General features: G+C 37.9%; 1 protein-coding gene across 2 annotated transcripts in view; it reads left to right on the forward strand.

The window, feature by feature from the left end:
- LOC309846444 (ADAMTS-like protein 1) overlaps positions 1 to 13,026 on the forward strand; it is a 393,439-nt gene that overhangs the window by 166,272 nt on the left and 214,141 nt on the right. The window contains exons 10-13 of one of the 2 annotated variants that reach the window (XM_082695353.1): positions 2,354 to 2,404; positions 6,936 to 7,140; positions 8,365 to 8,512; positions 11,066 to 11,150. In XM_082695353.1, the coding sequence (XP_082551479.1) occupies positions 2,354 to 2,404; positions 6,936 to 7,140; positions 8,365 to 8,512; positions 11,066 to 11,150 (489 nt within the window). The remainder of the gene's footprint in view (positions 1 to 2,353; positions 2,405 to 6,935; positions 7,141 to 8,364; positions 8,513 to 11,065; positions 11,151 to 13,026) is intronic. The other variant, XM_082695354.1, reaches the window with a different exon arrangement.

Below are 13,026 nucleotides of genomic sequence, written 5' to 3' on the forward strand. Positions count from 1 at the left end.
GAAATCTCTCTCTCTCTGTCAAATAAATAAATAAAATCTTTTAAAAAAATAATTATTGGAAAGAGAGCACATGTTTATAATAAAGGATAGGATCAGTCTTTCACATTCAATTTTTCTGTCAGAAGAAGGCAGAAAAGAAGAGGAACTTTCTCTAACTTGGAAAAACAGGGAGAAAAGTTCAATGTTAGGACCCATTTTATTTTTCCGTTAGAGCTGCGGGATTTTGACTTTACTCAAAAGGCAGCATCGAGTTTCATGAATATTGTTACTTTATGGAAACGCCCATCCATAGGCAATGAAAATCTAGCCTAGCAAATGAGTACAAAAACTTTGATCATACAGATAAATATAGAACATTCAGTCATGTAAGATAAACAAGTAAATTAATATGCCAATGGTTGTCTCTCCTGGGAATACATATCTATTTTTCATAGCTTTGTTTCCCCTTTCCTTTAAATTTAATTTCTTTCATGTATCCTTGTACCTTTCAGTCATTTCTTCAGAGAGTATCCTCTTTATCACTCCCTCTTATTTATGATGATCTCAAGTCAGTGCTGTTTTTATCTGATCCACCTGAGCTCACCCATTTTACCCAAAAGCTAAGGTTTGCTAGCCATCGAAAAAGAATACGCAGCCATCAAAAGAAAGGAAATCTTGCCATTTGCAATGACGTTTATGGAACTAGAGGGTATTATGCTGAGCAAAATAAGTCAGTCAGAGAAAGACAATTATCATATGATCTCCCTGATATGGAGAATTTGAGAGGCATAGTGGGGAGATTTGGGGGTAGGGAAGGAAAAAATGAAACAAGATGGGATTGGGAGGAAGATAAACCATAAGAGAATCTTAATCTCACAAAACAAACTGAGGGTTGCTGCGGGGAGGGGGGTTGGGGGAAGGAGGGTGGGGTTATGGACATTGGGGAGGACATGTGCTAGGTGAGTGCTATAAAGTGAGTAAACCTGGCGATTCACAGACCTGTACCTGTGGGGCTAATAATACATTATATGTTAATAAAAAATTAATTAAAAAAAATAAAAAGTAAAAAGAATATATTGTGTCATCCTATATCAGAGAATGAAATTAAAATTGAAGCCTTAGTTTATTCATTTAAATAAAAACATCAACATTTATATCAAATGTGGATATATAAATATACACCCATCCTTCTTCCCCAGGGATACATAGAGGCTATGTGAGTTCCTTCATTATTCAAAAGAGGGACTTCCCATCATTCGTCAGTTGCAAAATACATCTCTTCTGCTCATGCCCTACCCTGTTCTGTACCATGGTGACAGCTATGTGTTGAGCCCTCTCTGTCTCCCACTCTCGACAGAAGGGCTATTATACTAGCCGTTTTATCTGAGACCAATTCATCATAAATCTTCCACAAGCCAGGGGATGCTGCAAGAAAATCTTGCCAATTAGAAGCTTTAGCTGAAATCAGTGAGGCAGTTTAATGTAGTTTATTAGAATCCGTAAGGCCTCTGGGGACTTCCACACAGCCTAGAATATCATTTCTTGTGAATCCATTAGCCATATACCCTATGAAGTCATTTCTTATGGCTCCTTTAGTCTGTCTCTGAATCTCACATGTTTCTCAGGGCACCAGATAGACCAGCAATGGTCACAACCATCACAACCAGCACTGTAATAGTGGTTAACATTATATCACATTTTTATAGACCACAAAAACGATTTTTCATATTTTTTATCCATTTTAAGTGTTCTGCCTTTATCTTGGTAGGAAACTTGCTTTGATTGCTAGTTGCCTACTATATTCGCTCGTTCTCTCTCCCTTTGTAACAATAACCCGGTGACTGCTTTCCAGATATTTACTAAAATCTTGAGATATGCCAAGGGAAGAAACGTACTTGCTCATGCACATTCCCACGTTTTGGCAACCCCCAGGTACATACTCGTATACGGAGCTCTCTCTTTCATCGGGAGTGAGACAGTAACTGTAATTGCTTGTGGAGCATCTGGAAGTAACATGAATAATGATGATAATAATGACCTCATAGGATGTATAATTGGGGGGATTAAAGAACATTTACAAGCTTATTGTGTCATAGTTAGTGATGAGGTGCCAAGTTTTCTCGCCACCACCCTTTCCAGTGGTATTTCCTGCTTGGATCAGAGAACTAATTATAGTAAACGGTGCCCTTGAACTTGCCCCATCCTCACACATCTGAGAGTATAAAGATACTGAACTGTTGTAGTGTTGTTTTCAGAGACGATTATTAATGTTGTTTTGCATTTGTCTAACAAAATTTGTATAATGTAATCATTTAGTGTTTATTTTATTGTGTGTACCTTCTACTCAGAGGGTTGGCATTATTGTTCCTAACAGTGACGGATACAAGCAGATCATGCCTTATGACCTCTACCATCCCCTTCCTCGGTACGTAAATCAACCATCCTGATACTAGAATTAGTAAATCAACCTTCTGCTTCTTTTACGTATCTATGTAGCTGTAGACTGTGTGTTTTCCTGTAAAAGTAAGCTGGTAGATGGCATATTTTGCAACCCATCCTGAGCTCTGCTTCTGCTCGAACTCTAAGCTGGTCGTTCAAAAACCATTTTAAGATAGGATCCTATTACATTGAAGTGGACACAGTCATTGACTCTGATTAGATACAATGTACGGGTTATGTTGTGTCTTTCTTTCACTCCGTTTGTCCTCTTCTGTTTCTCTGTAGTAGGGCCCTAGGCATTAAAGCCCTGTTGCTAACTGTTAAGCAAACACTGCCAGAGGCATTATCACAGAACCACAAATGTGGGATTCCAGATGCGGTATTATTCTGCCTAGGGGCTTTAAATATCTTCTTTATGTTGCAGAGAAATTATAGTTGTGTACCAAAAGGCAATGTTTTCCCATCCTTATTGTTCAGAACATTTGGGGGACATTTTTTTCTCAAAATACCCAATTCCATGTGCTGTGCTGCTTTTTTAAAGGACAGGCCTTTTTTCAACTAGAAAAGAAAAAAAAAGTGACTGAGGAACTTTTAAGAGACCTTGTTCTCTTTATTAATATATTCATACGAAAACTGGAGAGGCTCAAAAATATGCCAGTTCTTGAGTGTATGATCTGCCACACTGGAAACAGGTCCCCAGATAACATAAATTAGAATCAGGCTTTGACGGAACCCCTGTGCTAGGAGATGCCTTTGCTCTATCTTCTTTGCTCACTTGGACTCGAGGGCATCAGCTCCTCTTTAGAACTCAGAGTTTCCATCAGATCACAAATAGTGTGACTAATCCATGGTAGTTTCCTGAATCTCAAACCAAACCAAGCCTAGAAAATAACTTTATTCTGAACTAAAAAAAAAAAAAAAAAAAAAGTTTGATTGAAAATTTCCAAATGCTTCATGAAATGGAATCCAAACAGGGGCTCATGAGGTCACTGAGCTCAGCTTCCCAGAGAGGCTCCCCTGTCCTACTCCTTCCAAGTGATCACGCTCATATGCCCTACATTTATAAACAAGTGTATTTGCACAAATATCCATATGTGTATTTAGTGCATACCACACAGGTATGCACACAGAGATTTAGATAATACATGTACCCCAGTGCAAGCTGTCATCCAGCCTCTACTTAAATATTTCCAGTGACTGGTACAGAACCCACTTTTCACCATCCTAACAGTAGCATGTCGAGAGGGGCATTGAATCTTTTTCTTTTTAAGTTTTTCCACTATTAGTTAGCTCCCTCCCACTTTTCTATGACTATATTGATAAAGATGATAAATGACTTCAGAATGCTGATAGATCTGCTGGCTTGATCCAGAACCAAACTTCTATAGTAAATGCTTCTTGAAAAAAGAAATGGAATGAAAATATGAGAAGATGAATTTAACTGAACCAAGATTTCATCTGATTTCAATGTTTCTGTATCTGTAAAATAAGTATCTATAGGACACATACCTGTTTGTGGGAAGGCCATATATTTTATCATAAAAGTAAAGTTGGGTGTCAGGGGTGAACAACATTGAATTTATGTTTTTCTTATAATAGCACTCCTAAGTTTCTTTCATATCTGTGATTTCTCTTGTTTGTATTTCTCCGGTATGACTAGTGCCTGTCTTAGGTTAAACTTCATTTCTTATACGTTCTGATTTCCCCCAAATGTCAGAATCCCAGTATTCTCAATGATAGATTGAAACGGGCCTCCTTAATGTTCTCCTGTGTACACGTTGGCCTGTCCGTGCATCACAATGGAAAAGGACAATCGCAAATAAACAGACTGTATTTCCTACTCCGTGCACTTCTGTTACTGAGCTAATTCTAAAGTTAGATTCTGCTAAAGTTCTGCTTAATTGATAAAATCTTAGTAAATGGAAGCAATTTCTACAAATATGTTTCTACAAGAAGAATTGAGTCTCCAAAATGATCCAGAGTTTAAAACTGAGGCTCAAAAATGGTTCTCAGATGGCAGCTACCTTCTGATCGAGGCAGAAGGCTTTCCATATTGATTATTTAAATGGGTTTTAGACCACAAGTATAGATGACAAAGCAAAGTTAATGAATTTTTAGATTTCTTTCTTGCTTTCAATCTTTGAGACATATACCTGAACATAATAGGAGAACGGAATCTTATTTAATCATAATAAACATACACAAATTTTCCATATCACTCTTAGTTTTGAGAATTTCTTAAACACACTATGTGTTTAAAAAATTTAAAGCCATCAGAATTAAAATACGTGGTATATGAACTCATTTTTTATTCTTCCAGTGCAGGGATCTTGGATATGTGCTTTTATTTCCCCTACCCCAAGCACTTACCTGGTCCCTTTTTTAAGATATTCTAACTGATGCCTTCTCTCAGCTTTTATTATACTTTCTTTAAAGCACTCAGACATGTTTTGCCTTGAAATTCCTCATAACCCTATTATTATGGCAAGAATCACACAATAATTTTTTAAAAAATTTTTTAATAGAAGTATGGATATGATGGACCCATATTATAAATTCTTAGAATAATGTTAGCATCATTTGTCTTTCTGTGATCGCTGACACCAAAAAGGATACTTATTCCTGTTTGTGAAATCACACTATGGGTCAGGTCCAAGTGTTGAGACAGGAATTAATCACTGTCTCTTTAGAAGGGTCAAGTTTAGGGACGTTTGAGTACCAATTAGAAAGTGTGCTTTATTTATGGCATCTTAATGTTTTAAGAGATTAAATATGCATTCAAAAACATATTCCCACTTCACTGTCAGATCAAATCTAATGTGAATATGTACTTATATATCATTCTGAATCAGACCTGTTATCCATATACAGAGGGAAACTCTCCAGAGATTTACATGGAGATAAATGAGAATTGGTCTTAGCCTTTTGAAGAGACACCCTCTACAGAGCTGCTTCATTCTCTTGAAAGGGCTCATAAAGTCTTCTAAGGGCTAAACAGAGGGTCTCAGTTTCCCCATAATAACATTTTCTTTTGTCTCTCCTGGGGAAATATGCATAGGAAAATACAGTACTTGGCAGCATGTTTAGGCTGTTGGCAATAGAGGTAACAGTTGTTGCCTAGACTCAAAGGGTGCAGAGAAAATGTGGAGGAAAATCCTCTGTTACCTGGGAAACATACCATATCCACACTCATGCAAAAGAGAAGTCAGGTTTCCAATATACATGAAATCTTACTTAAAGGATAATTGATATCTCCACGGTATGCCTGTGCAATATTTTTACATTTAACTTTCCAAGTAGATTGACTTGGTGACATTTTGTTTCTCTCTCATTAAAATTATATGTCTCCTAATTCTAAGAGAAATCTTGAAGTTCCTTAGCAATCCTCAGCAACAAGCAGAACATATGCAGGAAAGACAGGCTCAGTCTCAGTATTTCTTTTTTTAAAAATTCTATATTCTCTAAATCTGCAGGAGGAGAGAAAAGAATCAGGCAAAAATATCTGTCAGCTTCTGGTCCCAAATACTTCAGAGCTGTGTAGAGATCTAAAAAAATCAATGGAACTCTCTTAAATGCTATTGATCATACTGTAATCTTCTCCCTTAGGTAACTGTATCTTTAGATTCCAATGCCATCAGCCAAACTTTCTTCACAATTCCCACAGTTCTTTGTCCGGGGAATGCTAACTGCTAGTATCCCTCAACAGTTAGGGAATGAGAAGATAATACCTAACATTATTACTTTTGCTTGTTAGTGTAATGATGGGCTAGTTTCAAAATCAAAATTGTGCTGAATCCATATAGTCCCAAAGCTGATGATTGTAGAAACAAGGGAGAGGGGATGAACGTTTGGTCTACCTTGACCATTCATGAGCTTCTCAATGTAAAAGTATCCAGAAGCTAAGTGATAAAGCAATGCATTGAAAATAGAAAATAATAGCCCAGGTGCAAGCTGTTAGTGTTAACTGAGTAACCAGTTGTAATCTTGACAAAGATATTGAGTGACATTTAGTAAACATATATTTTTTATATTTTAATATTATAAATACTAATATTAAGTATCTATATTAAATATTAAATCTATTTTAAATATGTAACTATTTTAAATATTATATATAACATAGATACAAGATGTATTTATAAAATATGAAATAATATAAATATGGCACACAGAATATATATTCAAACTATAAGGAGAGGGACCAAATAGCCCTCTTTTGAGTAGGTTACAGACAGCCCAGGTCGCCCTGTGGACAGCTCTCAAAAAATTACTCTCAAAAGAGTTATTTCTTACACTTGACGCAGAGCTTCAAGGTTTCCAGAGCACTTTTGCCAACACTGAATCCTTCACTCTCCCTCGTCCGCTATTAGGCATTAGATGGCTTTCCGATTTCTGGACTGTAGCTTCTCAGAACCTGATTGCCCCAATAGGCACTGGGAACGGGGTTGGTCAGAAAGGTCACTGAGGAGGTTTGGCAATGTGCATGTCCGCCCTGATGACTCCCCTTGCTTCTGTAGGTGGGAGGCCACCCCGTGGACCGCGTGCTCCTCCTCGTGTGGGGGGGGCATCCAGAGCCGGGCAGTTTCCTGTGTGGAGGAGGACATCCAGGGGCATGTCACCTCAGTGGAAGAGTGGAAATGCATGTACACCCCTAAGATGCCCATCGTGCAGCCCTGCAACATTTTTGACTGTCCTAAATGGCTGGCACAGGAGTGGTCTCCGGTAACTGTGCCCTCTTTCTTTGTTCGTTAGGAGAGTAAGTCCACTCTTCCCTCTCATCGCCATGACCCCGCCAGCTACCCTGGGCAGCTCCCCACTGCTCTCGAGGTGTCCAGAAGTCATCCAGTTTAGCTCCTGACATAGGCACGCCTCAACTCCAGCATAGCCAGATGTAAACATGTAGATATACATAACTTCTTCAAGTTACTCCAAGAAGCCTCTGTCTCTCATAACGTTCCCTCAAGTGGCAAAGAGAGGCCAGGGTCTGTCAAGATTCAATGAGGCCAAATGACTGATCCACAATGTCTAGAAGCTGCTCCGATGATAGAGCTCAGTAGACCACAGTTGGGTTTTGGGTTTTATTTCTTACCCCAAAAGGGTAAAGAGTAGATGCCGATTAAAACTATCTGTATTTTCATTGAAAAAAATGTGAAATGGAAATGGAAAAATAAGTAGAACAGGGAGGAAGTAGGATAATTAAAAGCAGAACATTCTAGAACATAGGGAGACTATTGCAGCAGCTTAAATAATATGTTATTTGGGGTTTCCTAGCTGCTAATTCAAAAGGTTTAAAATGGCAAAAGAGATAGAAAGATAAGGAGGTAAACTCTGTGCCCTGAGCCACAGAGTTGGCAAAAGACTTCTTACTTCACTGTGTGGCTTTGGGGCAGCAGGATCAGAGCTGTGACGTTTCTCTCTATCTAGACTTGCTCCCTGGCAGCTAGAAGCACTGGAGGTGCTGTCTACATCTGGCCATTGAGTCAACCCCTTGAAACATTTTTGACCATGTCAGTGTAGTCAATCGGATCAGCCATGCTGCATTATAAATTTACTATGATGGCAGTTTACAAAGGGTTAATGTCCATGTGGGAGCTAACGAAGTGAGTAAATAAAGTCAAATGCAGTATTAGTAATCAAAAGTGAGCGCACTCTACAGTTTCTTTTCTCCTTCTTTTTGTGGCTTGGTTTGGGACTCAGCACACGGGGGTGCTTAAGGAATGCTGCCGAACTGATCTAAATCTAAGAAATTGAAAGTGATTGAATTTTCAGCCACCTTCACCCTAAATAGCCAAATAGAACAAAGACTCCATGAATGGTAAGAAATGGTACCAAGCCACCGGGAGTCCTTAATCTAAAAGCAGCCCTAAAAAGACTCTTGGGTGAGAAACGAGGCAAAGGAAACAAAGCTTGGCTATGAGTCTCCTCTCTCTTGCATTCTCCTTCCAGTGCACGGTGACATGTGGCCAGGGCCTCAGGTATCGTGTGGTCCTCTGCATCGACCATCGTGGGATGCACACAGGAGGCTGTAGCCCCAAAACCAAGCCCCACATAAAAGAGGAATGCATCATACCCACTCCCTGCTATAAACCCAAAGGTAACTCAACAGGTGCTCCGTTACGGGTCTTTTCATTGTTCCGTTTCTTCTTTGGGGACTGTTAGAAACTCCTGGGATAATTTTAAAGATCTCTGGTGTTCTTAATTAACCCTTGTATGGACCTTAGACTCTACTAAGTGGACTTAACTCTTCCTAAAAATCTTTCCAATCATTTTGCTTGCAAATTGTTATTAAGTGCTACATACTTACATAATTCTCTGCTGGGCTGTGAAGCTGTTTGAAGACTGTTGCTGAAAAGTATCAACTGCATGTGCTGAAAAGGAGATATTGTAGAGATGTTGGAGAAATACATGTGTAATTTACTAGTCACATTTCTTGCTGTTAAAAATAATGCGGTCAATCAGTCAATCAGAGAGTGTCTACTTTGGGAAGCAGCAATGCGTTAGGAGACCTCATACTTTACATGGCTAAAACAGGAAGGGGTTGCTTCTTAAATTGAAAATGAAAACATTAATATGAGACAAGATTCCAGAACCATAATTTGAAATGGAAATCTGGAATAAATCGGACTTTAACAGATACTGCAAATAGTTTATAAAAAGCAAATTTTAGAGAAGTTCTACTGAGTGAGCAAGGTTTGTTACAATTGCACAGACTGGCACTTACGCTGATTGGACTTACTTTGCTGATATTGCTGCCAACCATGTCAAGAAAATAGAAAATACCCAAGTCGCAAACAATTCAGAAGTAGAGAACTCCTTATTATAAGCTACCTCCTATTATTAAATATGATTCCCTTTTGTTTCTTAATTCAACCATTACATTTCTCAGAAAATCAGCCACTGTGTACCTCTTTATTTACTATAGAGTGCCCTTGGTGGGAGTGAATGCCATCATGAAATCTAAATAATATGATGGAAATAAAACCAAAAATACCCCAAATCCTGATTCGGCGTAATAAATACATCTCTCTCCCTCCATTTCTCAGTAAACTGAAGCTCAGTTTCCTCATCTGTAAATGGGGCTAGTAATAGTAACTACCTCAGAGATCATGTGAGTATTACATGAGATATAGTGCAGACAGGATGCTTAGCTCACTGCCTGAGTATTAATTAATTAATTAATACAGTCCGTTTTCCACATGTGTCATCTTCCACTCCTGACTATCATCAGCATCCTCAGCTACAGGAGGAAGAGGCCACGAGTACCTCTGACAGGATCCGCTTCCAACAGACAATAGAGAATGGCAGGCCTCACAGTGCCGGCTGAACGCCTCCTCCCTGAAACAGAAATGGCAGACATAGCACGGTTGCCTGAGTCACTTAGTTGGGAGACATGGGCTACCTGTAAAACGATGTATGCATAGGGGGCCCGTGTCCCTGTGTTTAAACGTTAGCAGATCCTTCTGGCCTTAGCAGTTTTATGTTTCTCACTCGCTTTGTCTTCTGACAAGAAAAGATTGCTGCACACAGAGGACAAGAAGTGATGCCCCTAACTTAAATAGTCCATTATTTATTAGCGCTGTCTTTACCAGGCCGCTTCAGAGAAAGAGAAGCAGTTTGTGGTTAACTATCAAGAATGAAATCTGGATTTTCACAACTAAGTAGTGAGCGTGGCTCTCTAAACATCATTAAAATGCCATATAATTCTATGGTGTATGCATAGAGAGGCATATTTCTTTCATCTTTACAATTATATGTCATAAAATGGTGATAGAGCTTCACTGGCTCATACTATAAAGGCAAATATCCCTATAAATGATCCTAATAAATATGTCAAAATGGGAATCTTGGCAGTTACTTCTGTAGGAGCAGTTAGAACCCCTGTCTTTCTTTTTCTACTTTACAGTTTTCTGGGTTTTTGTTTTTGTTTTTGTTTTTGTTTTTGTTTTTTTTTGCAGGAAGTAGTTAGGAAGCTTGTCCTGAATTATGTGGCCAAAGCTAGATAAAGAGGTGAAGCAGTCAAATTATGGGTTATGGACCCTAAATTGTTCATATTCTGGCTGTCCATGAGCCTTAAGGGGGTGCGGGAGGAGCCAGAGCAATGTTTTTTGAATTTTGGAGTGGCAGCCTAGTTTGTTTGTGACAATGTGGCATAGATCACTTCCCCAGAAAGAAAAAGGAAAAACGAGTCAGAAATTGTTGAAGTATTACAGTATAATTTATTGCACTTTGTGTTCGTCTCTAAAGATAAATATTCTATCTTTTTAATAGGAAATCGTGAAGAGATGCTTTGATGACTCTTTGTATACATGTTGAGTCAGTGTTACTAATGACTTTCATAATAATAAAAAAAAAAACTCCTCTTTGCTCTTCAACATAATAAAAGGGCAGCAAAAAGACTAGTAGATTAGTATTACTAAACATTAAAAAAAATTTTTTTCTTAATATAACCATCCTCAGAAACAGGACTTTATAATAAAAAAAAAAAAGAGAGAGAGAGGAATTTACCTAAAAACTTACCACTTGCAGTTATCGGCATGGTTTCTAAGTAGTGCAAAATCAGGAACTGGTGAGGAGATAAAGGAATTTCTGTAAAATTCCAAATTGGTTCTAACCTCTTCTCTCTTATGTGCATGCACTTAATTCTCAGAGAAGCTTCCAGTAGAGGCCAAGCTTCCATGGTACAAGCAAGCTCAAGAGCTAGAAGAAGGAGCCGCTGTGTCAGAAGAGCCCTCGTAAGTTTTAAAAACTGCAAGATGTTTTGCTTTTGAAACTGACTGGTTTTAAGAAAGTCATGTCTCACTGGATGTGGCTTCCCTAGGCTTTGAACCAGGTGGAATCCTCTTGCCAAGGGTCGAAATGAACCTTGAGGGCTGTCCCACTGGAGATTTATCAGTTCCTGGGTATTTCTCAAAACGTCTGATTGCATGTTTGCTCTCTAAATACTTTTCAGTTTGGAAGTAAGAAAATGAAGGGGGATCACCTCCCCCTCTTCTCCAAAATCTGACCTCCTCTTTTCCAAAGGGTCAAGGTGAGAAGGCCCAGCCTCCCTCTGATGATGCAACATAGATTTGATGGGAAAGTCTGGGCAGCTTTTCACATTCCTTATATCCCAGCTTTGCAATATAGCCACTCACAAAAGATAAAGCATTGGTAAAATATGTCTGAAGGCAAAGGAAGTATATTAGCATGTAGGATATGAAATGGTTTCTAAATTCAACCTATAGTTTAAATTTCACCAGAGATAAAAATTAACAGTGTAATCTATATATTCAATAGTAATTTAGAATTTTCTCAGATCCATCTTGTTTGGATCTCAGTCGGATATGGTATGCCAGACCACGAATTGTGTTTCTGAATCACACCCAAAACAGCAGAGGATTAAAAAAGAATTTCAAAATTTCAAGATTGGTATGACCAAAGTTCATTTATAGAGAAATGAAATTTGTTTTGCGGTCACTTGGTTTCACATTTGACAATGCATTTCTGACTTAAAAGAACAATAAGCAAAACATAAATTAATTTTGTGCTGTGAAGTTACTACAGCACGTTTTCCTACTTTTTGGAAAAATGACTTTTAAAAAAAGCAATTAACGATTGCAGAACCTTGGAGGAAAGGCAGTGTTTAAAGATCACAGTGCAACCTTTACATGACTATATGAGGACTTAAAACTTTTTGTTTCTCTCTGGCTAGTGCCCGGCTGGACAGGCCTTTTTGCTGCTAGAGAGGAAGTAAGTGGTTTATTTTAGATGGGGATTAGCTCTTTATCCACTAAGTCCCTGTTTAAGACACAGAAAGATGCCATATAATTGGAGCTAACTGTTCCTATATGCATTCTTAGGTTAGATACATTTAAAAGGAGATATATTATTCTATGTAAATAAACTCTGCTCTCTTGTACACAACATTTTGTCATTTGGTCTGAAGCATAACCCTATACACAGTATCGCATTATAACAGATGTTAAATAATATAATAAAGTTGAAATTAAATCAAAACATCTTATATCAATAATTTAACATCTTTCCCATTATTAGATAGCTCTCAAAATGAAGGTTTTAAGTGGAGCTTAATGTCCCTGCAGAAGAATTGCATAGACCCTGGTCAACCATGTTTTGTAACGAGAGTTTTCTAACTAAAGGTCTGATTAAGATGCATTATGTTTAACTTTAATCTTAATAAATCCCTAAAGTAGCTAACCACATAGATTTCACCATTGAAACTATAGCCATATATTAGATTATTAAATTTTACTCCCGGTGTAATGGAATTGCCATCTTGGCATGATTAATTTGAATTGAAGTAGATTGTAATTGGAGCGCTGGTGTCGGGTAAAGGAAATGTATACTATTATGCTCAGAACAATAATTACTTTTATACCAAAACGAAATAAGTGACAGCTGTAGAATAATGTAATGAAAGATATATGGTTTCCACGTCTTAATGCACTTTACATGTTTAGCACACTGAACCCTAGGAAGGGTCCAACATGTCACATTATTTTTTTATTGATTTTGAATTTAAAAAAACATAATTTTGCATGGTCTTAATTCTTTCTTTTCTAAACCACATAGACTAGTTTCTAAATGTATGCAGCAACCTATAATTAC

Source organism: Mustela nivalis (assembly GCF_964662115.1).
Source record: "Mustela nivalis genome assembly, chromosome: 13".
NCBI lineage: Eukaryota > Metazoa > Chordata > Mammalia > Carnivora > Mustelidae > Mustela > Mustela nivalis.